Here is a 23,575-nt window from a genome sequence, read left to right as displayed (position 1 = left end):
GCGCAACCGCGCATTGCTTTCGTTGCGCATCGGCTCGGCATTTAGCCAATTTCGCGCAGTGTCCCGCGAGAAACTGCACTTGTCTTGCGTGCGGAAAAATCGGACATTTTCAGTCTGTATGCAAATCCCATCCTCGTCGCCATTGCTGTGTTGGGGGCTGGCTGGTCCCGACGAAGCAGAAGACGGCCGACGGAGACGTACGCGGCCGGCGGGGACGCCGACCAGCCCGAACACGCGGGTTGGCGCGAAGCGCCGAATAGAAGAACAACAACCGCACTCCACGGTTACCCAACACACACTTATTTTACAGTCGCCTTGAAATCCTAGATGCCAGAGCGGCACCCCTTGGCATCCTCACATGTCAATCCGAAACCGAAAGCCCAGAACACAACAAACAATGCAGGTGCCAGAGGAGCGAGCCTATAGATCTTTTCAACACAAAATTAACTTCCTTTTAGCGCGCAGAACTACGCCACACACATTCACTGGTGAAACACCAGCAGAGGCTATCTCTGCTCAAACCAGACATAGAAGCTACGACCAAAGCTAAGTCCGACAGGGAAGTGTGCGGCGCAACTAATCGTAGGGGCAAGCTTAGAGCATTTCGTGTTGGAGATTATGTGCTCGTGCGTATACTGTTCGTGGTGAACTTGTCAAGTGGCGGCCTGGAAAGGCGGTGAGCGTGAAATATGCGCTAACGTACCCGGCGTACGTTGACAAACGCGCTTTGAGCATGCCGATCACCTGCGTTGTAATTGTTTGAAACATGAGTATGCGTAAGGCTGTGGTGATGAAATGCCGTTGCCGCATGCCAGTAATGTTTTGGAAGGGGCAAGTCGTTCAGGCGGTGTCGTCACCGCAGCCACCCCTCCTGTGCTTAGACGTAGCACTCGGGTGACGCGTCCACCAGATCGACTGTTGTGCTATCGGCTGTGATTTTGTTTGGTGAGGAGTGTTGTAATCGCAAGAAACGTGTCTGCAGTGTGATGTTATCTGTCTTTTGCTCTTCATTGCGTGAAACATGCGCGCGCATCCTTTGTTTGCGCTGTTATCAGCGCGGCGACCAGGTTGTGTTGTGTCAGTTGTGTTCCTGCCATCAAGTGCAATAAACGGTTTTCGAACATCGGCGTCTTCATTCCAACACATGCCATGCAATACCTCTTGGCTCCTAATGCGATATACGACCAATAATACAATGTTGTATGTACCTTACACACGTGTTGTCACACGTTTGCATGTTGCAGTGGACAATGTATGGGGGATGTATGGTTACCCAATTAATCCCCCGGAGCGTCGTGGATATACTGCGATTTTTTTTTAATGGAGGTTCTATGCGGTGCGCAGCGCTGTAATATTTGGAAATGATCGCCGCGGTCTACTGTACACATTAGCGGGCTGGTTTGAGGAGTGTTAAAAAAACTTTGGAGGAGCCCTAAGGCTTCGCTTTTAAGAGTTGAAGGCGATAGTGACACCCTCTCCCAAGTGAGTTCTGCAATTACCTGTAGAACATACTTTTATTGTATGATGCTACTCAAGCAGTTTACATTGGGGATTGCTGTGTAATCGGTAAACGTGAAAGGGGCTTGCGTCAGTGAAGCTTTAGCACATGGTTGCATTCTGTGCAATGGGCAACATGCTTTAATGAATAAACAACTTTATCATATGTTCTGACGCCCGATCGCTTGTACTACGCAACATTATTGTGATATTACATGTTGCATTGTGAAGTCCGTATACAGAACGCGTGTGTTTGTACAGCATGTAATTATTTTCACTGCAGGAAATTATTTTTACTTTATTTCCAAGCAGGCGTGTGGCTGTGTTAAAACGCCTGCTTGCCATACAAACGGCCCGAATTCGATCCTCATGCAGACCTGAAAATAATTATTTATTTTATTTGCATCTTTCTTGATTTTTCAGCCACGGACAAGATGATTTCTCGCTCACAACCAACGATGCCGACACCGGAATTTCTGCGAAAAGAGCTCTTCGGCACTATCTCGTTAAAAATGTCGGAGCTCGTTGACCTTCCTTTTAAATTTACGTACTATATCCCACAAGGTGGTTGACTGCCGCTGTAGCTCAGCATCGGAGACGTTATTCGAAGGTTCGGTCTCCGCCAGTGACGAGTTATCTTTTCGTCTTCGTTTCTTTTATCATGACTACAAATTGCATTCCCTATACTTACTTTGGCATCACTGTCTCTTCTATCATATTGATATTGTGACTGCGTGAGTGAATCAAACGATGTGACATCAGTCTTAGTTGCCCCTTGTTCTTAACTGAATGAAGCCAGCAATTCAGTAATATAACGGGATATTAAAAGAAAGTCAGGTCTGCGTGGAACGCGCAGCGCAGCGAAAGCTAGAAGAGTGGCCTTTCGGGGCCTTTTTTAAATCTCTTTTGGTTACTGCTACTAGCACACTTGCAGGGTACCCACAACAACATTACCCATCCTAATTTTTGTGTAGTAGGCAGGCATATACTATGCCATCCTTCGTCATTCTTCGGAGAAGTATGATACTTTCTTGCAAGGAATTTCGTACAGTTTTTTTGATGCTGTGGCTGACGACGATAAAGCCTGAAGCTTGTGTAATGGGTTGGAGCATTCGACGACCCACTCGTTTCGCAATTCGCATTGTGTGACGCATTGTTGTTCCCTAGCTGTTCTTAAACGCTTTATTACTCATATTAACGCGAAGCCTGCCTGAAGGGCAGTTTGTAGCGGAGTTTCAAGCACCGGGGTTGCTCTGTCGTCGAATACTGGGCTGGCACGCAGGTTACCCGGGTTCTAATCCATTTGTGTCCTTGGTGCTTTTAATTTACTTTTGTTATTTTGCGAGATAATGTTTACGGACACTGGTGGCTGTGAACAACTACGGCGCACGCGACCTTTTTTGTTGTGATCTCGCAACACCTTTCGCTGTAGCAAGCCAAGCTTGCTCAGTGCAACTACTTATACTCTGTCCCAGAAGTTCCGTGCAGCAGAGACAAGGCTACACGACCCTGGAGCGCAGGTTGTTGCGAAGCGAGATGTAGTGCCCCGTATACGTAGCCCGTTGTTTTTCCCCGTGACTTTTGCAAGTGGTCTCGTCGGAGGATTTTTACTTGGAGGCTTGTCTGCGTGTTGTAGCTGTGATTTGTATGACGATTTTGTCACATTTTCTGTAGAAAACACTTTTTGTGGCTCCATGATACTGAAGAAAGAGTTCTTGCTTGTACGTGTTATAACGTGCAAATGACGAAAAATATAACGCTGTTGTGGCTCGTATGCGTTATGTTTTTACTTATAAAGTAAGAAGGAATGGTACCACACTGTCTAAACTTTTATGAGTAGTCCGCACAGCCCGAGCGTCCATAGCCCCGCGGAGGACCCAGTCTTGGTTTGTATTAGTCCGTGTGGCAGATTTGGTCACTCCTGTCAAAATGGCGGTGCCTGGTTCACCTGTGCGATATCGTTCCCGGATCAGCTTTTACGACACGGAAGCGAAGCAGTTGGCTCTAAATGTGTTCTGGACACTGCGTAAGGAGGGCAGCAGAAATGCAAGCATGAGCTTTCTCATTAAGAGAACGGCTGCGTTCACCAATGTCGGCATGCGTGCGCTGTACAAGTGGATAGCGGAGCACGATAAGCACGGCGAGACTCGATAAGCACGGCGAGGCACCGGGAATCAGTTTCTTAATATACACTAGAGGGAACTCTGGCGCTAGTGTCTATGGCAGCTGCAACACACGGCGCTTCAGCGAGCATGGGAATGATGGGTAGTACACTCATTTGTCTAATTTTCGTACTTCTGGCCTGCTTATGGCTCCGTGTGTGTTCGTGTGGCTTGGAGCTGTTTTTTTACGAAAACATAAATTAGCAAATGTTCACCGTTTGCGCTTCACAACCTTATTCTTTTAGACTTACCATTTTGAATTAAGTCGCAAAGTTCAAAAGGTTTCGTTCTTTCCTTCAAAACAAAACCGTAACCAGCAATAAACGTAGCTGCAAGTACGATTCGCCACCCGCAAGTACGAAGACTAGCAAATGTGTGTGTTACTACCCATCATTCTCATGGTCGCTGAACGATCGCAGCGCCAGAGTGCCCTCTAGTTAATTTTGGGAAACTCTATGCCGGGAATAGAGCCATCATTTCGCATCGAACGCGAGCGGCACTTCGCTTGCCCATAGGCATGCATATACGAAATCTGATGAAGCGTGGTGCTCTCATATTCAATTTGGCTAGTGCGGCGCTTTCCACCGAAACATGTGCCACTGAACCATGTCCCTCGAATGTCTGCGTTAAAGTATCTCGAAGACGCGTGCTTTTATGGTGCCGAGGAGAATATTTAACCGCTTCACAATTATAAGGTCATCTCACTGCGCAGTTGCACAGTGCCCCGAGACGCTCTTGCCGCTTTCGCTGCAGCGCACGTCGCTTGCAGACGACAGAGCGCGGAAGGATACACTTAGATGTGCTCGCCCTCCTGATTGGTTGAGAGGACCTGTTGCTTCCACAGTGCTGCACGGAACTTCTGAAACAGAGTATAAAGTTAGGTAGAACGCCTTCAGAGTTTTTTTTAAAGCACAGCTGTTTAAGCCGTATGTAATGTTTGTAATGAAAAGGCTTAGTCAGGTGTCCTGCTTGTCATTATCTAACGCTGACTAGTTTCAACGGGCAAGTAATTCCGTCGAGATAGCCCTATTTCCCTGTAATGTATTCGGTCGTGGGCGGGTGTTTGTCTCGAGGCGTGTTTCATCGCGGCTGCTACTGGGGGCTGGGATTTATGGCTCCCATGACTCGCACATACCCCTTACTAGCACTGGATAACGCTGCACTATATTTAAATAAGGGGGGACGTCATTGCGCGAAGCACACCAAGTGCATATTGTTCTGTAGTATCCTCTTTATTTTTCCTTAATGAAGTTTTCTTATTCAGTCATAATTATATTTGTAACCCGACATATACTCGTTCAAATGTCAATGATACATATGTAGTCGTGTACATATGACCGTTTAAGTTGCGCATTTTTGGCTGTCTGGAAAAACAAAACTGCCCTGCCTTGGAGCCACCGAGGAGGCAGCCGATGCGGATGCCGCGCAGGTGAGTGACCTCGGTGGGAATCGGTTTACGGGCCGCGACTTGATTAATGCGCGCGACGCCGTATCCCCCGAGTGTGTAATGACAATAATCGCCCGTCCTGGTCTCGTGGTTGCTGCGCTGTGGCCGTTCATTGCGTGCCACTGCTCGCCATTATACTTTCAAAACTCCTCAAAATGGCCGGCCCATTTATAGTACACTGCACGTCACCTCATAGTAGAGCGCTTATTTTTTGTTACACTTTGCATGTGAAATGATGCGTTACTCAAGTGGTCAAATATGTACGCATATACAAAGTGCAGTCCTATAATTTGGAGCATCATCCACTGGATGGGGCGTATTCTCTGACGTTGTCTTGAAAGCCAACTATTGGCGTCGCCACTTACAAATGCGACGCATTTCTTGGCGAACGGCCGGCACTTCGAGGGTATATCTATCTATCTATCTATCTATCTATCTATCTATCTATCTATCTATCTATCTATCTATCTATCTATCTATCTATCTATCTATCTATCTATCTATCTATCTATCTATCTATCTATCTATCTATCTATCTATCTATCTATCTATCTGTCTGTCTGTCTGTCTGTCTGTCTGTCTGTCTGTCTGTCTGTCTGTCTGTCTGTCTGTCTGTCTGTCTGTCTGTCTGTCTGTCTGTCTGTCTGTCTGTCTGTCTGTCTGTCTGTCTGTCTGTCCGTCCGTCCGTCCGTCCGTCCGTCCACGTGAATACTTTGATACGGTTCTAATCATAAGCAAGAGAACACATGGTCAAGTTGAGTAATAAGAAAACGTAATCAGATAATTTTGTTTTTCGTTTTACTGAGCTGTCGAGATAACAGTAAGCTTTTCTGAGGACAGTAGTTAGAGATATTGTACATATTTCGCAAGCACAACAAAAAAATGCGCCCCGACTTCTGCAACACGCCGTTCATTCCACTTGTTGAAACGGCCAACGTCGCACCCAAACTCACAATAAGCACCGCAGACGACACAGCGCCCTCATGGGGAAGGCGTGTACAACTACAGGAGCAAATTTCTTTGCCATATTTGGTGGCAACCTTGCAACACTGACCACACAAGTCTGGCAACGACTTATGCAACGCAAAGCAGAACCTTGCTGCCAATTTCAGTGAGATGCGAGCACGGGCACATAGTGGCCTGCCGCAGGGGTCACGCCGACTATGCTGTTCATAGTGCTCAAATTATCCAATGGCCATGAGCTTAGGTATATGGCATTATTTCTAGAAATATTTAGAGCTGACATTGAGAATTAGTTGTAAGTTTAAGGCTGCTTGCTGCGCTATGATGTATGGCTTGCGTGTTCTTGGGAGCTCGGCTACTGGTCAGCAATGTTGTCTATGTTAAAGAAGCGTTTCAAGACCTATATGCCCTTAAGTGCATTATATGACTGCCGACACTTTGTTTGCAGTAGCAACAAACTACTGGCAGTCATATAATGAAAAGAAATTAGGAAGAAAAGAGACTTCTCTACAAGTCGTTTTTCATTCCTGTTTACCCTCTTTTCTTTTCATCATGCTCTTTATACATGTTGGCACACAATAAACCAACTGCCGGCAGTCAGTGCTCGTCTTCGTTCTCGCCCCATGTGTGTGTGTTCATTAAGCGCTGTGTGTGCTGAAGGATCCATATCAATGAGCTCGCCTTCATGAGGCCCATTTTTCTCTCATAAGCTGTGTTATGCGAGTTAAACTTTCGATATTCACAAATGAGCTGGTGAAATTTCAAAACATTTGGCCATGAACTTAATCTATAACGAGCATTTTTATAAACACACACACACACCTGACAGTGACAATAGTGGTGCACTCGGTAAACGTTACTTAACAAGCCTCTTGCTTTGTGAGCGTCTGTATTCCAGCCAACAATTTTTTCCTGTCGTCAGCTGTACATACACTAGAGCTATTTTTTAGCTTTTTTTCAGCCTTTGCATTGAAACTGGAAGACTCGGTTTACTGAACTTTGGTAGAAGACAACAGCTTCATTACATTCAGCACATGTTATCACTCACGACATAGTAAAAAGTCAGTTGCCGGAGGGCTTATTTTACACTGAAATATTCTTTTACTGTCAATTTTTCATGTGGTATGTGCAGACATAATAGCTCATCTTCCTCTGTTTAGTAACATTGTTGTCACTGCAGCGGATCCTCCACGGTACAGGACAGCGTATGCGTGCGAGGGCTCCCAGCTGCGCATCTCGTGCGATGAGGGCCACCTGGTTCAGCTGATCCGTGCCAACTATGGCCGCTTCTCTATCTCAATCTGCAACGAGCATGGCACACTTGACTGGAGCGTCGATTGCATGTCTCCCCGCTCCTTTCGGGTGATGCAACAGAGGTAAGTGCCCACACAACATAGGGTACTGCTCATGTCAACTTTCATAGTACGGGCTTCTAGTACAGACTAAAAGCCTCAAGGGTCTCCTAGTATAAAATCCTCGTACAGGCTATAAACATCCATTACAGACTAGAAACTTCCAAAGTCGCCTAGTACAGAGTATAAACATGAACCTCCTGAGTTCCCAAGTACAAGGTATAAATATCCTGGCACAAACTGGAAACCTCTGAAGTCTCCTAGTCCAGACTAAAAACCCTCTGGGGTCTCCTAGTACACAGTGTAAACGTCCTAGTACAAACTAGAAGCTACTGCAGTCTCCTAGTACAGACTAGAAACGTCTCAATTATCGTAGTACTTAGTATAATCATCCTAGTACAAACTGGCAACCTCTGGAGTCTTCTAGTACAGACTAGAAGCTTTTGGGGTCTTCTAGTACAGAGTATAAACATCCTAGTACGAACTGGAAACCTCTGGAGTCTCCTAGTACAGACTACAAACTTCTGGGGTCTTCTCCCAGACAACACAAACACATCTTAAGTGTGTTTTTAAAATGTTTTTGTGAGGACATTTGAACATCTCAAGAACAGGCTCAATTAATCCGGTTGGAATCGAAGAAAGAACCTGTTGTCTTGCCTCAGCTTGTTTTCTGAAGATCTGCAAATAGTACACCCAGAGAATTCCTGCCACTATTTCAGGCTTCATAGGGGACTGAAACATACTCAAATTCGTCCACCAGGACAATTCGCGTACCTACTGTGCTACCCATTAGGGCATTTCTGGGACATTTTATGCACCGACTACGCTACCCACAAGGAAAGGTTGTATGCTGCATTGCTGTATTTTACATTTTACTTTTATGTGAAGATAACATCAGAGCATGGTTGTTTATTAATATCATAAAAACGCATCAGTGGGGATGCCCATCCAGAGTACGTGGCTGCGTCACCCACTGAAGCAAGCACAAAAACAACCAGTTTTTAAACTATTTTATTCTGATACCTCAGTCAGCAAAGTCAATAATAAAATCCTTCAAATGATAAGGGGAACTACACACTCGGTAGTCTTCATTTTTCAGAATAATCAGAGTGTACTTCCAGTGATTCTAAAAGAAAGTAAGCTTTTCCGAGGACAGTAGTTAGAGATACTGTACATATTTTGCAAGCACAGCGTGGATCCACTCTTATGATCAGTGCTGACAGTGTTTTTTTATTTATTTATTTATTTGTACATACTGCAGGCCCTAACTGGGCCCATGCAGGAGTGTATACATAGAGGTAACATGAAACACAATGTAACATGTTCCACAAAAAAAAAAAAAACATGTGTGGTAACATGTTCCACAAAAAAAAAAAGAAGTATTGATACACATAGGATACTTCATGATTCACATGTATACATTTTTAGAAAGGTCAATCTCTTCTAGACAGTTGACAAAAGATTCCAGCGTAGAACAATTCACAGCATTGACTGGCAACCTATTCCAAAAACTAATGGCCATTGGGAATAAAGAATACTTTATTTATTTATTTATTTATTTATTTTAACATACTGCAGCCCCTCTTGGGGCTATAGCAGGAGTGGGTACATCGCACAAAACCGTGCATCGAACAAGTTCAATAATGAAACAAAAGCAAAAAGAAAGAAAACACAGTAACGACGAAGCTAGGTGTTCGAAAGTCAGCATACAAGGAGGTGTACAGTTTTAGGGGCATGGTAAAGGGTTACATAAGATCGACCTAATGTACACATCTAAGTACAAAAGTGCACTCATACAAAGGGGGAAAGGAAATAAAGCGGTATATGTACGTAGTTTACAATAGTTGTATTTTAGAAGGAAATGTAAGCAAGTCAAGAGAGCGCACGTGGCCAGGCAACAAATTCCAACGCTCAATTGTTCGCGGAAAAAAGCTATATTTGAACGTGTCTGTGCGGGGATGATACGGGGAAACGTTAAGGGTGTGATTGCTTCTGGTCTGAGTGGGGTTTGCATATATGACATATTTGTTCGATGACAGGCGATATGAACAGTGAATGATGCGGTGAAAAAAGGTTAGTGATTCAATTTCACAACGGGCAGCTAAGGTGGTTAGCTCTAGAGATACGAGGGCTGTGGTTGGTGAAAAAGCGCAGTCATACCTGCGACAGATGAATCGGATGGCTTTCTTTTGAACGGCTTCAACTTATGTGTATTGACACGACTAGCAGGTTGAAAAATGACCTTGTTATGGTTTGTCCCGAGTGAGTGTTTAAATGGGTCCTGTAAGTACAGATTGCGCGGTATCTTAAAATTACCGTGATAGAGTAAGTATAGGAATTTTAACCTAGAAATTATTCGTCATTTGGAAAATGACTGAAGATTCGCTCTATTAATTAGGTCAGTGATGCTTGAATGCCACGAATATTTAGAGTAGATGAACCATGCAGCTAATTTCTGAATGCATTCAAGTTTGTCTATTAGGTGTTGTTGGTGGGGACTCCATATTATGTCGGCATATTCGAAGGCAAGGCGAATAAGTGTCTTGTATGCATTTAATTTGACTTGGGCGAGAGCATTTCGCAACCTTTTTCTAAGAAAGGATAGCTTCCCTACCTCTTTTTTGCAGACGGTGTGGATATAAGGTTCCCAACTTAGTAAGTTTGCTGAAAGCGTGAAACCAAGGTATTTCATTTAGGATGACTGCCAGCTGGGCGTGTTGGTAAAGGTTCATGATGAAACAAGCGCAAAAATAGACGCACTCAGAGAAGACACAGACAAGCGCTTACTAGCTACTGAAAATTTTATTTCGAAGCGAACACATAAATACATCACACGCACGCACGTCATTCCCGACTTCCCCTGTCATCATCAACAACGTGATATAACAAAAATTCACTCCCATAATCGATGGCACACAACCGAAAACAAACACGTGTCAAGAACTAAGAAAAGAAAATGTAAAGCAGAAAAAAACAAAAAAAAACATAAAACAGAAAAAGCAAAAAAAAAACAAAAAACACTGGGTAATGTGTGGACGTCTCCTAGTACATAGTATAAGCATCTAGTACAAACTGGAAACCTCTGGAGTCTCTAAGTCAATAGAAACCTCTGGGATCTCCTAGCACAGAGTATAAACATTCTAGTACAAAGCGGGAGCCTCTGGAGTCTCCTAGTACAGAGTATAAACATCCTAGTACGAACTGTAAACATCTGAAGCCTTCTAGTTCAGACTACAAAACCTCTGGGGTCTCCTAGTGCAGAGTATAAACATCATAGGATAAACTGTAAACCTCTGGATTCTTCTAGTCCAGACTAGAAACCTGTGGAATCTCCTAGTAGAGAGTTTAAACATTCTAGTACAAAGTAGGAGCCTATGGAGTCTCCTAGGCCAGACTAGAAACCTCTGGAGTCTCCTAGTACAGAGTATAAACATCTTTGTACAAACTGAAAGCCTCTGGAGTCTCCTAGTACAGTCTAGGAACTTCTGGGGTCCCCTAGTACAGAGTATAAACATCCTAGTACGAACTGTAAACATCTGAAGCCTTCTAGTTCAGACTACAAACTTCTGGGGTCTCCTAGTGCAGAGTATAAACATCATAGGATAAACTGTAAACCTCTAGAGTCTCCTAGTATACTGAAAACTTCTGGGGTCTCCTAGTGCAGAGTATAAGCCTTCTAGTACAAAGTGGGAACCTCTGGAGTCTCCTAGTACAGAGTAAAAACATCCAAGTACAAAAGGGAAACCTCTGGAATCTCCTAGTACAAACGGAAAACCTCTGGAGTCTCTTGGTACAAACGGGAAACCTCTGGAGTCTCTTGGTACCGACTGGAAACCTCTGGAGTCTCCTAGTACAGACTAGAAACTTATGGGGTCTCCTAGTACATAGCATAAACATACTAGTACAAACTAGAAACCTCTGTAGTCTCCTGGTCCAGACTAGAAACCTCTGGGGTCTCCCAGTACAGAGTATAAAGATCCTACTACAAACTGGAAACCTCTGGACTCCCCTAGTGCAAACTGGAAACCTCTGTAGTCTCTTAGTATACACTGGGAACCTCTGAAGTCTCCTAGTTCAGATTAGAAACCTCTGGGGTCTCCTAGTACAGATTATAAACGTTCTAGTACAAAGTGTAAACCTCTGGAGTCTCCTAGGCCAGACTAGAAACGTCTGGAGTCTCCTAGTACAGACTATATAAACATCTTAATACAAATTGTAAACTTCTGGAGTCTCCTAGTAGAGGCTAAGAACATCTGGAGTCTCCTAGTACCCAGTGTAAACATGCTAGTACAAACGGGAAACCTCTGGAGTCTCCTAGTACAAACTAGAAACTTCTGGGATCTCCTAGTACATAGTATAAACATACTAATACAAACTGGAAACCTCTGGAGTCTCCTAGTCCAGGCTAGAAACCTCTGGGGTCTCCTAGTGAAGAGTATAAACATCCTAGCACAGGCGAGAAACCACTGGGGCCTCCTTGTACACACTTCTAATGTAGACTAGAAATCCCTGGAGTCTCCTACAAGGTCATTTAATACAACGTATAAACTTCCTAGTAGAGACCAGAAATAGCCGGGGTCTCCTTGTATAGACTTCTTAGGCAGACTAGAAATATCCTCTGTGACTAAAAGGCTTGACTAGGCCAATGAGGTGTTGTACATCAGAGCATAAGAACAGTAAACGTTTTGGGACCAAACTAATACATGCATTATACTGATATATGTTTCATGACAGGATGTTAAGCATGCAACAGACATTTTTGTACAAATAGAGAGGCAATAAAAGAAACATGGTCATTTTATATACATTGTTATACATTACGTACTATGTCGCATATACAGAGTGTTTCAAGAAATGTGTTCGAAATCATTAAAAATTCAGGAAAGTGCGAGATTTGCTTGCTGTTTGCACAATTTGAAGGCATCATTTGGAGCAGTAATTTAGATAGTTCATTTACATACAAACCTTGATATAACAAAACATTTGTTATGACGAAGTAAATGAAAAATGGTATTGCAGTAGATACAGGGTTAGGAATATACCTTTTTTTTGAATTTTTGGATATAACGAACCTTATTTCATGTAAGATGCTACTTTGTTATAATGAGGTATGAGTGTAATTGACTTTAATTGATGGAGTCAAGCAGTTATGTTAAACAATAGAATTGAAATTATTTATGCAAAAAACCTATTGTAGCTTTTATATATGAAAAAGAAGGCATCTTCTGTTAATAATTATGGTGTTATGAGATTCAGATAGATTCAATGGTGATACCGGAACTGAAGCAACGATGAGTCCAACAAGCAGATGATTAGAGTGTCATATTGTTCAAAACATCTATTGCAGGGATGCAGTTCATCTGTGTTCGTTAACATGTGCGCATCACGCCTGCTATTATTGCAAGCACAGCCCTCGCACCCACACAACAAGGTCGGCTGATGGTTGATATTCAGTATAGGGAGGCTCACTCATTCTGTGGATTTCAGATGAATATGGCAGGTTACTCTTCTGTGTTTTGGTTCCACCGCTAATGTGGGATGAATTTCATTATTTAAAAATTATTGCTAGAGGCTGCTTTTCCGAAACCTCAGAACTGCAATGGGTTTTTCTTGTGAAAGATTTCAATTCTTGCAATTGACTTTACTGTCTATCTGTCTAACTGCACTAATTATAACCTTAATAATATGACTTTCCTAATTGCTGTTCTGAATGTTGTCTTCAATTGCCTTAAGATGCCTGCCACTACAGAAACAGCATGCATCTGGGAAGAGTGCGAGCAAAAATCGCTTTATCCTGATTTTTTTTAGGATTATGGACACATTTCTTGGAACACCAAGTATGTATATATGTTTTACTAATTCTTCAATTCTCTGCAAGATAAATGAGTAGTGTGAACACATGATTAATTAGAATTTTGACGAATTGCATTTAATGGCTTGCAACTTATACTGCAACCATCTGGGTCTTTCAGCTGTGACGTGAAGAAAGGTTGTACACTGCCGGCATCAACAGACGTGTTTGGCGACCCTTGTCCTGGCACCCTCAAGTACCTTGAAGCCCATTACCAGTGCATTCCTGGTGAGTGCTACTACACTAAGTTCCACAGCAATATCGTATCAGATCTTGGCAGGGTGAGTATGCATGAAAGTGTACAAGCAGTTTAGCACATTGGATGGAAGTGCTAATGTTATAATGGCCATTTATGAGCTGAGAGAGAAACTTTGAAAAAGAAATACCTCACGGATTCCAATGTATGGAACATTGTGTAAGGGTGCAATGTGACAGTTATAAGCAAGCACTGGAAAATCGAACAAAATGTAGCAAATGAAATATTGCAGTACAAGAAATGGATTGAATGTAAACATTCGACAGAAGTCTGTCTGGTTGGGTATGAAACTGGAAGATGATTTAGTCTCCAACGAAAAGTTTTGAAGAAACCCGACGTTTCGAAACCGACTTGGTTCCTTCCTCAGGGGTGACTGCGGGGCTACGTAGCAACGGCGTCTTCAAAGCACTCGCGGGGAGGATAATGACCCCCCCTCTCTTTTTCTCATTTTACCGTGGAGCGCAGTCCATGTGTATACACTGGGGGAAGGGTTCCGAGAGAGCGGTTGATGTTATGGGCTGTCCTCTGTATGTGCCACGACTCGAGTAACAACCTTCTCCTCCAGTTCGGCTCGCTTTCAAGGATGGCCGTCGCTTCAAAATTTATCCATTGCTCCAACGTCTTAGCATGTTTGGCTACTACGCTGCACTGAGTGAGACGTTGGATCACCGGATAAATTTCGAAGCGACGGCCATCCTCGAAAGCAAGCCAAACTGGAGGAGAAGGTTGTTACTTGAGTCATAGCACATACAGAGGACAGCCCATAACATCAACCGCTCTCTCGGAACCCTTTCCCCAGTGTATACACATGGACTGCACTCTACGGTAAAACGAGAAAGAGAGAGGGGGGGTCATTATCTTCCCCGCGAGTGCTTTGAAGACGCCGCTGCTACGTAGCCCCGCAGTCGCCCCTGAGGAAGGAACCAAGTCGGTTTCGAAACTTCTGGTTTCTTCAAAACTTTTGGTTGGAGACTAAATCATCTCCCAAGAAATGGATTTAGAAAGACATTTAAGGAAACTCAGCTAAACACACGAAGAGAATTACAGGGATTATGAATGCTCCACTAATGTTGCACTGGGGGCTAACACGCTCTTTCTCTGTGTTTCCTTCTTCCTGTTGTTGTTTAGGTGTCTAGAAGATTCCCTCAGTGTGGGCAAATAGCTTTTGTGGGTGAAACTCGAATCTATGAAAATAAAGTATCTGGCTTGCTATTATGTGGTCACTTAAGAAGCCTTCCTCCGTGGCAGGTACAATATCCTTGATCTTGATTTCATGCGACTATGTTCGGCAGATGGGGTGCTGCATTAATGCTTGTTGGATACAGGCACGAATAGACAAGTACGAAGGGAAGAATGTGCTCACACATACAGTAAATACTGGGGCTGCTGACCATGAAAACATTTATTTCAATCACCAGCTGACTCATTGTTGTACACAACAGCCACGGGACCAGTTGCACAAACGTGAAAAAGCAACAGCACAGTTAACCCCACCATGACAGGGCTGAAAATTTCCTACAATGAATTTGAATGCTTATGGATAGCCAGCAACAACACAGGCCTTAGTATTTGTGCTACTAGTCTACGTAATGCCCTTTTACTCCACAAGAGAAATGTTTTGCTGACACAACTTTTGCTGAAATACAGTTGAACCCTTTTATAAGAAGCATCCTCTGGGCAGAAATTCTTGTCTTTTTTATAAGATCTCTCTTATAAGCAGGTTACCTCGTATGTATTTTCCTATCAACCCCTATTTTACTGTAGGCACACTGGTGTTTCTCATGCCCATTTGTCTCTTATATCAGTGTGTCTTATAAAGGGGTTTGACTGAAGTTTATCTGTTCAGTTTTGATTACTAATGTAGTGGTTTAAGACTTACTCATGCCGACTAGAACAGTCTTTTGGAAATTGGGTGCATTTATGGCAGTGTAGCACCTGAAACTCGTAAGGGGGTCATTTGCCCACTTTTTCATTGTGCTTTCTGAGTGAGGCAGCAGCCAGTATGCCTAATGGTATGCATTAATGTTTGCCTGTGTGAGCACAATTTTTCGAAAAGGCACACTAACTTGCACTTGTCGGTATACACTGTCGCGATTGTGCCCCGCCGCGGTGGTCTAGTGGCTAAGGTACTCGGCTGCTGACCCGCAGGTCGCGGGATGGAATCCCGGCTGCGGGAGCTGCATTTTCGATTTAGGCGAAAATGCTGTAGGCCTGTGTGCTCACATTTGGGTGCACATTAAAGAACCCCAGGTGGTCCAGATTTCCGGAGCCCTCCACTACGGCGTCTCTCATAATCATATGGTGGTTTTGGGACGTTAAACTCCACAAATCAATCAACTGTCGCTATTTTGATTGTGATCCTATGTTTGTCAACACCCTCATTTTGTATTGTCACAGGGAGCAAATGCAGTGACGAATTGTGGAAGCTGACTATGCCGGTGCTCTAGCTGTTGCATGGGCGTTGTTCATGAGCGTCTTCGATTGCTTTGCTTGCCAAAGAGCTCAACTATCATCAGTTTATGCACATAGTTTTCAGTTTTGCTGTTTTCTGCATTTTGTTTGCGATCTAGCCCCTCATGTGCCATGTACACCTAACAACAAAAGTTTGAGGGACATGGAATGTTCTAGAAAGTTATATTCTCTCTTTGTCTGGGAGCATTACACAAAGATAAATGTCCCAGCCTGTGTTTGGCATCGTAACATAAACAGAATTTACCAGTTAGATTACCATTTTCTAAGTGTAATTCCGAATCATTACCATCATTTGTGCAAGGTACACCCCACCTACTGAGATTAATAGAGGAAATTAATAAGAACCACAAGACGCCATTCTCGTCACACTAGATGTTACCGCTTTTATTCTTATCCCTGAAGGCTTAGCTTCAGTTGAACTAACATTATCCCGACAGAGCGCACAACATTGTACTGTCACAAAACTACTTTGAATTCGAGGAAAACTACTAAGTAAAACCTTGTTAATTCGAAATCACTGGGCCTGTGAGAAATCTTTGAATTAAGGGGATTTTCGAACTAACAGAACATACAAAAAGTGGGATGCAAGGTAATTCGGGCTTGTCATTTGCAGTGCCGGCTTGCCTGCGACGCCAAGGGTTATGTTTTCCAGCAATCCTTGGTCTTAATTTTGCCACAAAGACGAGAGAACGGTGGGCCTCGCTGCTGCCACCGAAAACAAACAAATAAACAAAAAAAAACGCTATTGGATAAACCGAAATGTGCGCCTGCGGAAACAAGACATCTTCACTGCAGCACAGTAGTGACACCCGGGCAGTATGTCGTCTGCTCCTCGCTGCGTCAGCACGTCATGATGCGACCATGTGCATATTCTCTCTGGTACAATTAGTAATTTAATAATGGCCAGTATGACGAAAATTGCGACGCGTTTTGGCTAAAAACTTAAGTGAAACTTGCGTTGGGTCTAGTTGATACATAGCGCAATAAGAAGTGAACTTCTCTGGCGCAAACAGTACGGGAAAAATGAAAAAAAAAAAACATGTGAGGAAAAAACAGATGAGTCGCGAAAAGCATGCTGCCCGCGTGTCTCTGCTGCACTGCAGTGAAGCATGTTTCGTTTCTGCAGGCGGCCGTTTTGGTTGAACACGAGACAGTTTTTGTTTTTCCTTTTTTTTTGTGCTGGAAGTTGCGAGGCTGTGGTACTTAAGCTGCCACTCATTATTATTGCTATGTTGCATTGCCTTGTGGCTATTAAGGGCCGTCGTTTCCGCGGTTCGCGGCGTAATTGGGATCTAGAACTGGCACATGGCAACCGGCACCCAATGTTTTCGAATTAAGCGAACTGGTGTCGGCCGTAGCTTAAAATTATTCACTCAAACTTGCATGGCAAAATACGGTATCGTGTAAATACATCGAATTAAGCAGGATTTAGAAATAACAGAGTTCAAATTAATAAGGCTTTATATTGTACCTTCGAATACAGGGAACAAGCATGTGTACCTCATTTGCTCTCACCTACGCAAATATATTCGTGGCAATTACGGAAACCGAATTCCTGCCTCACTGTGAAAACAAACCTCACACATACCTTTGGTACATAGATGACATGATTTTAATATGGGGACATGGACAGCACAATCTAGATAAATTCACTTCATTCCTAAACCCATTTCATACAACAATAAAGTTCACCTCCAATACCTCGGCTCAGTGCATCAACTTTCTAGACACGACCATTTATCTTGAAGATGGTGTACTGATGACAACTTTGTATGCAAGGGAGTTTAATGCGACGCCAGGTAGTAGGCAGGCAGCCGGTATGGACAGAAATTCTCGAGCAGTCCAGCGTCTACAGCTAGTGCACACACTCGCGCTTCGCTCTCGGAGAAAGATGGTCCCACTAGTCAGTGCCGTGCGAATTCCCCACTACAATACCCCGGCGACGAAGACGAGCCATCCTGGCGACTCAAGGTGACAAGAGAACAGGAGGGTCGTAGCAGGTCTTGAGGCGACTGACGTGGACCGTCTCACGACCAAGGCCGGGTTTGTCCGTGGACGGCTTAAGCGGTTCAATCACATAGGTGACAGAAGAAGGGTGCTGTATGACGCGGTAAGGGCCTGTATACTTCTGTGCAAACTTGGGAGTCAGTCCAGGAGAGTGGAAAGGCAGTCGGAGCCACACGAGAGAACCGACGGGGAAAGTGTCCTGAACAAGATCACGGTTGTGGCGATCTTTTTGGAGGGCTTGATTATCGGCTGTGAAAGAACGTGCAAGCTGACAACACTCTTCAGCATGTTCGGCCATTTCAGAAACTGGGCTGAACTCGGAGGCATCAGGATTGTATGGCAGAATTGTGTCGAGTGTGCTGCATGGGTCACGACCATATAAAAGAAAAAATGGAGAAAAGCCCGTTGTTGACTGAATCGCCGTATTGTAGGCATACGTCCCGAAAGGAAGGACAACGTCCCAATTGGAGTGGTCGGAATCAATATACATAGCGAGCATGTCTCCGAGGGTTCTATTGAAACGTTCCGTTAGGCTGTTCGTCTTAGTGTGGTAGGCTGTTGATGTGCGGTGTACCGTACGGCATGAATGTAAGAGCTGCTGCAGAACTTCGGACAAAAATACGCGGCCCCTGTCACTCAGGAGCTCCCGTGGTGCGCCATGACGAAGAACAAACCGATGCAAGATGAAGGTTGCAATGTCACGAGCACCAGCCGAAGGTAGCGCTGCCGTTTCGGCGTACCTTGTCGGATGGTCGGTAGCCACAATCACCCATCGATTACCACCAACAGAGCACGATAGCGGGCCGTATAGGTCAATCCCAACGTGGTCAAATGGGCGTGCAGGACATGGTAAAGGCTGCAGTTGACCGGGTGAATGAGGAAATGTCTTGCGCTGCTGACACAGGGAACATGAGCGAATGTGTTTGTGTACAAATGTGTACATACCCCGCCAGTAGTAACGTTGGCAGATCCGTTCATACGTCTTTAGCGCACCGGCGTGTGCGTGTTGCGGCTCAGCATGAAAATATTCGCAGATATCAGATCGCATATGGCTGGGTATGACTAGCAGCCATTTACGACCAATCAATTGATAGTTGCGACGGTATAACAAGCCGTCCCGTATGGCGAAGTGCGTTGCTTGGCGGCGAAGAGCACGCGGGTAACCGGAAGTTGATGCATCAGAAAGCATATTCAAGAGCGAGACAATCCAAGGGTCTTTCCGCTGTTCGAATGACATGTCTGTGACGCTGACGGCAGAGAGGGGAAGGTCAAGGGCTGATATTTCCGTATCATCAGATCTCACGGGTGATCGTGAAAGCGCATCTGCGTCAGAGTGCTTTTGCCCCGATCGGTAGACGATGCGTATGTCGAATTCCTGGAGGCGTAGTGCCCAACGTCCAAAGTGACCAGAAGGATCTTTCAGTGAAGCCAATCAACAGAGTGCGTGATGGTCAGTTACCACATCAAAAGTTTGGCCGTACAAATAGAGGCGAAACTTGTTTAACGCCCACACAATCGCCAGGCACTCTTTTTCCGTAACAGAATAGTTGGCTTCTGCCCTAGTGAGGGCGCGGCTGGCATAGGCGACCACATACTCCATAAAACCTGGTTTGCGTTGCGCGAGTACTGCTGCAAGGCTGACGCCACTTGCATCCGTGTGTACTTCGGTCGGCGCAGTAGGATCGTAATGCCGCAGTACGGGTGGTGAGGTAAGGAGTTGGCGCAGCGTTGCGAAGGATTCGTCACAGGCTGCTGTCCAATTCGAAAGATCTGCAGGGCCAGCAAGGAGTTTGGTGAGCGGAGCGATGATGGAAGCAAAGTTCCGGACAAACCAACGAAAATAGGTGCACAGGCCAACAAAGCTCCGTAGTTCTTTAATTGTAGTCGGCTTAGGAAATTCGGCAACAGCACGAAGCTTGTCAGGGTCGGGAAGGATGTCGGCTTTCGAGACGACATGACCAAGTATGGTGAGTTATTTAGCCCTGAAGTGACATTTCTTCTGGTTAAGCTGAAGCCTGGCGTTTGTAAGGCACTGTAGAACTTTACGCAGACGAGTGAGATGCGAAGTGAAATCGGGTGAAAAGACCTCAACGTCAACAAGATAGCACAAGCATATGTTTCATTTGAGACCACGTAAAATGCTGTCCATCATTCGCTCGAATGTGGCGGGCGTATTGCAGAGTCCGAATGGCATTACGGTAAATTCATAGAGACCATGAGGTGTGACGAACGCCGTTTTTGGATGATCAGACTCAATCATTGGGACCTGCCAATAACCTGAGCGAAGGTCAAGCGAGGAAAAGAATTCTGCACTTTGTAGACAATCGAGAGCGTCGTCTATGCGGGGAAGAGGGTAAACATCTTTCCTCGTAATGTTGTTTAGGCGCCTGTAGTCTACCCAGAACCGGATCGAACCATCCTTTTTTTTTTTGACGAGTACAACTGGTGAAGACCAAGGACTACAAGAAGGCTTGATGACTCCACGCTGTGGTGGCCAGATGCGGTGACCGTCTGCAGGCTTCGAACTTTACAGGTCTTTCTTTTTTTGTGTCTGTAGCAGACACCACTTTGCAGCACACCGCTTCTACTTTGCGTGTTTCTTCTCTTTCTTTTTTTTCCCTTCCCCCTTTATTTCTCCCTCCGAGAACATTTTGAATCACTACCACCTCAGTTGAAAATGAAGCGAGGACTGCACACCTCTGCTTTATCCTTTTTGTCTTTTCAGACGGCAATTGCCAACAGGCACACGCGCCACCACCAGAAGAACAGGTCGCTACTAACCCTCTTGAAACTAGCACGCCAAGGATAACAAGGTGCCTTTGACAAAGATAGGTGCTGCTATCGAAACATCGGCCAGCATGTCTGAGGCACTTCCACTGTTCACCCTGATTATCTGACTACGTGTTTCCATCTGTCGGCTCTCATCGATATTCTAGTTGGATTAGAAGCATTACACACTAGCAGAGCAGAAATTTGCATTTGTGAGGCCCACGTCCCGCAAACTTTTGTTTTTGGGTGTACACATAATATGCAACTCTGTTGTTTCAGCACTAGTTATGTGCAATAAAAGTTACAATTGGCAGTCAGTGCTTGTCTTGTATAGTTCTACTCTTTTGTGTTTTTTTTTTTCGTGCTATTTATTATTATGCACCCATACCAACTAACCCATACGAGGAGGTTAAAGCAAAAATGCTCGAGCGAAAGCTTCCATAGTGGCTTGCCAGCAAAAGAGAAGCCTACTTTTGCCTGCCAAAGGTCTCAAAAACATGCTCTCTTCTGGTGGTGTCCTTTTAGAGACCAAGTTGCTTTGATGTGTTAGTGCAAATGCCACGTTAACACAAAATAAAATATCGCTGTTCTCAGCAAAGTAACACATCAAGACAAGTATGGGTGACTTAATCTTCAATAAAGCTCACTAGGTTTTTGGGGCTTACTAAAGAAAACTAGTAAGACAAAGATGCACTTTAAGCAGTGTCTGACCTGAAAATTTTGCCACATGAAACTCGTCGGGTATGAGAGCAAAATGCTCCATTTCGCTTGCTAAAAGTGGTCAGTTTATCTTGCCCCTACTCAGATGGAGCGCAATCTTTTGGTGGGCACAGCTTCACTCCTGCACATACACTTGGTATTGTTACGTTTGGCCCAGCAATTCGTCTGGGCAGACGCCGTTGTGTGTAAGCCGGTCTACTGGGGAGGCTCTCAACCCCTTCGGCACCCAGTCTGCCAGATGTTGTCGAAGATTTTGGCAATTACCCAGACCGTGCGGCAAGAGAAGGCGAGTTCCTGGCTTTCAACTATGACCCTTTCGTCGTCCCTTCGTGCAGCAGCGGTGACTGATGCCCTCGGCGACTCATCTGGCGAGGGGGAAGCTGTTGTGACCGGTGCCAGAGCTGACGGGGGAGCGGCGCTCTCTTAATCCTCAATCAAGTAGCTGACCGGCCGGCTGCCTATGCCTGCCAGGCATTGTCCCTGCTAGCCGGAGCATGAGACGTCGTGTCGCCACAACGCTGTAAACCGTTCGAGAGTGGACAACAAAGACAGCATCTTCCTTGGAAGAGACCGTGGCGGCATCGCCCCACTAATTGAGCAAACAGATCGGTGCACCCTTTGATGTATGCTGTCAGGAGCTTGGGACCTCTCGACTAGCGGCACACACACGACGAGGAAGAGCCCCGCTGGCGCCACCTTGCAGTGCAGTGATCACGACTCAATATTGGACGTTCACGTGGATCGTGCATGCTCGTCCCCCTCACCTGTTGTGTGTGTGTGATTGGTGTTCCACTCAAAAAGGAGGAGCCCGACAGGGCATAAAATGACGCCGCAGAGTGCTGGACGTCGCTCTGAATTATGTAACAGTTCAACCACCACGCTCGTCGTTTGTTAAACCCCTAACCTTTCTTTGCTGTAAGTAAGTGTAAACAGTGCCATAAACCTGCTTGTTTTTCGTATCCTCTTCTTGTCAGCGTTCGTTTCCTCCACCCGGTTACACCACACTACAACAAGAGACCGGGTAGACCCCCATTCACAAAAGTATGCAGCAATGCCTTATCACAAATATTCCTTTTGGCAGTCAGCACATATCCTGTGTAGTTCTTCCCTTTTGTCTGATTTTTCTGTGCTGTTTATGATTATGCATCCATACCAAGTAACCCAGCTGCTTACCACTTTTTTCTACAACTGCAGCTGAACTAACGACGGCTGGCAGTGTGGTGGTGAAGCCGACACTGCCCACTCCTGGGGCGGCCGGAGACCTGCTGCCACCCACGCTAGGCCCCGAGAAACAAGACGACCGTGTAGCACCCAGGACACCCCCACCACTGCCAGCTGTGTACCAGAGTCCGGTGGACTTGAGCACCACTACTGGTTGGTTGTGGCCACCTAAGCTATTATTTTTTTTGCAGAGTAGTTGGTAGTACTAGCGTGCCCAATTCTAGCAACGTACAGTGGCACTCAATATGACTTGCGAAACGGCGGCTACGATTGAAGGGGCCTGCACTGTAACACCGGCCAACGACAAATAGGCATTGCAAACACCAGTATTTGAAACAGTGCTTGCATCACAGCTTGTACTCTATGCGTGCAGCGCTGGGCACCCTTGCTGCTGCTTTGACAATGGGTAGCATGTTGCAACTCATATTCCAGTAGACTTCCATATATATAAGAACATCTAAAATTTAGGATGCTAAAAATATTTAGCGTCCAATTTTCTGGACTTCCTGCCCAAATTTCATGTCCAAAAGAGCCGTAATTGAGCCACTGCCGCATCTATCAACTTCGTGTTGGAACAAGTATTTTCTAGAGTCAATACCGTAAAATGGGGTTACTTTGTAACACGCACTCAGGTTTCTGTACAGTAGACTCTTCATAATTCAAACTGTGATAATTCATAGTTTTGGTTTATTCAAACAAAATTCAATTTTTTGGTTGGCCTCATTCTTTCAATGCATTTAAAAGGCACTTCATTCAAACTCCATCATTCAGTTAATTCATACTTTTTGCAGTTCTATAGAAGAAAATATCTGCTGCTTTCCCACTACTATTTAAAAATTTGTGTGTTTATATAAGCTA

At 44.8% G+C, this 23,575-nt stretch overlaps 1 protein-coding gene across 3 annotated transcripts in view; it reads left to right on the top strand.

Annotated features, from left to right (window-relative positions):
• The window catches only part of LOC119181126 (latrophilin Cirl), a 251,259-nt gene that overhangs the window by 95,317 nt on the left and 132,367 nt on the right, over window positions 1–23,575 (top strand). For 2 of the 3 annotated variants that reach the window (XM_037432309.2, XM_075874840.1), the window contains exons 3-5: window positions 7,250–7,445; window positions 13,394–13,500; window positions 22,691–22,870. In XM_037432309.2, coding sequence (XP_037288206.2) covers window positions 7,250–7,445; window positions 13,394–13,500; window positions 22,691–22,870 — 483 coding nt within the window. Of the gene's footprint in view, window positions 1–4,534; window positions 5,089–7,249; window positions 7,446–13,393; window positions 13,501–22,690; window positions 22,871–23,575 lie in introns of those variants that run through there. The other variant, XM_075874841.1, reaches the window with a different exon arrangement.

This window comes from Rhipicephalus microplus, chromosome 10 (assembly GCF_043290135.1).
Source record: "Rhipicephalus microplus isolate Deutch F79 chromosome 10, USDA_Rmic, whole genome shotgun sequence".
In the NCBI taxonomy this organism is placed as follows: Eukaryota; Metazoa; Arthropoda; class Arachnida; order Ixodida; family Ixodidae; genus Rhipicephalus; species Rhipicephalus microplus.
Note: the sequence above shows the minus strand (reverse complement) of the source record. Positions and strands in the feature narration are given on the sequence as shown.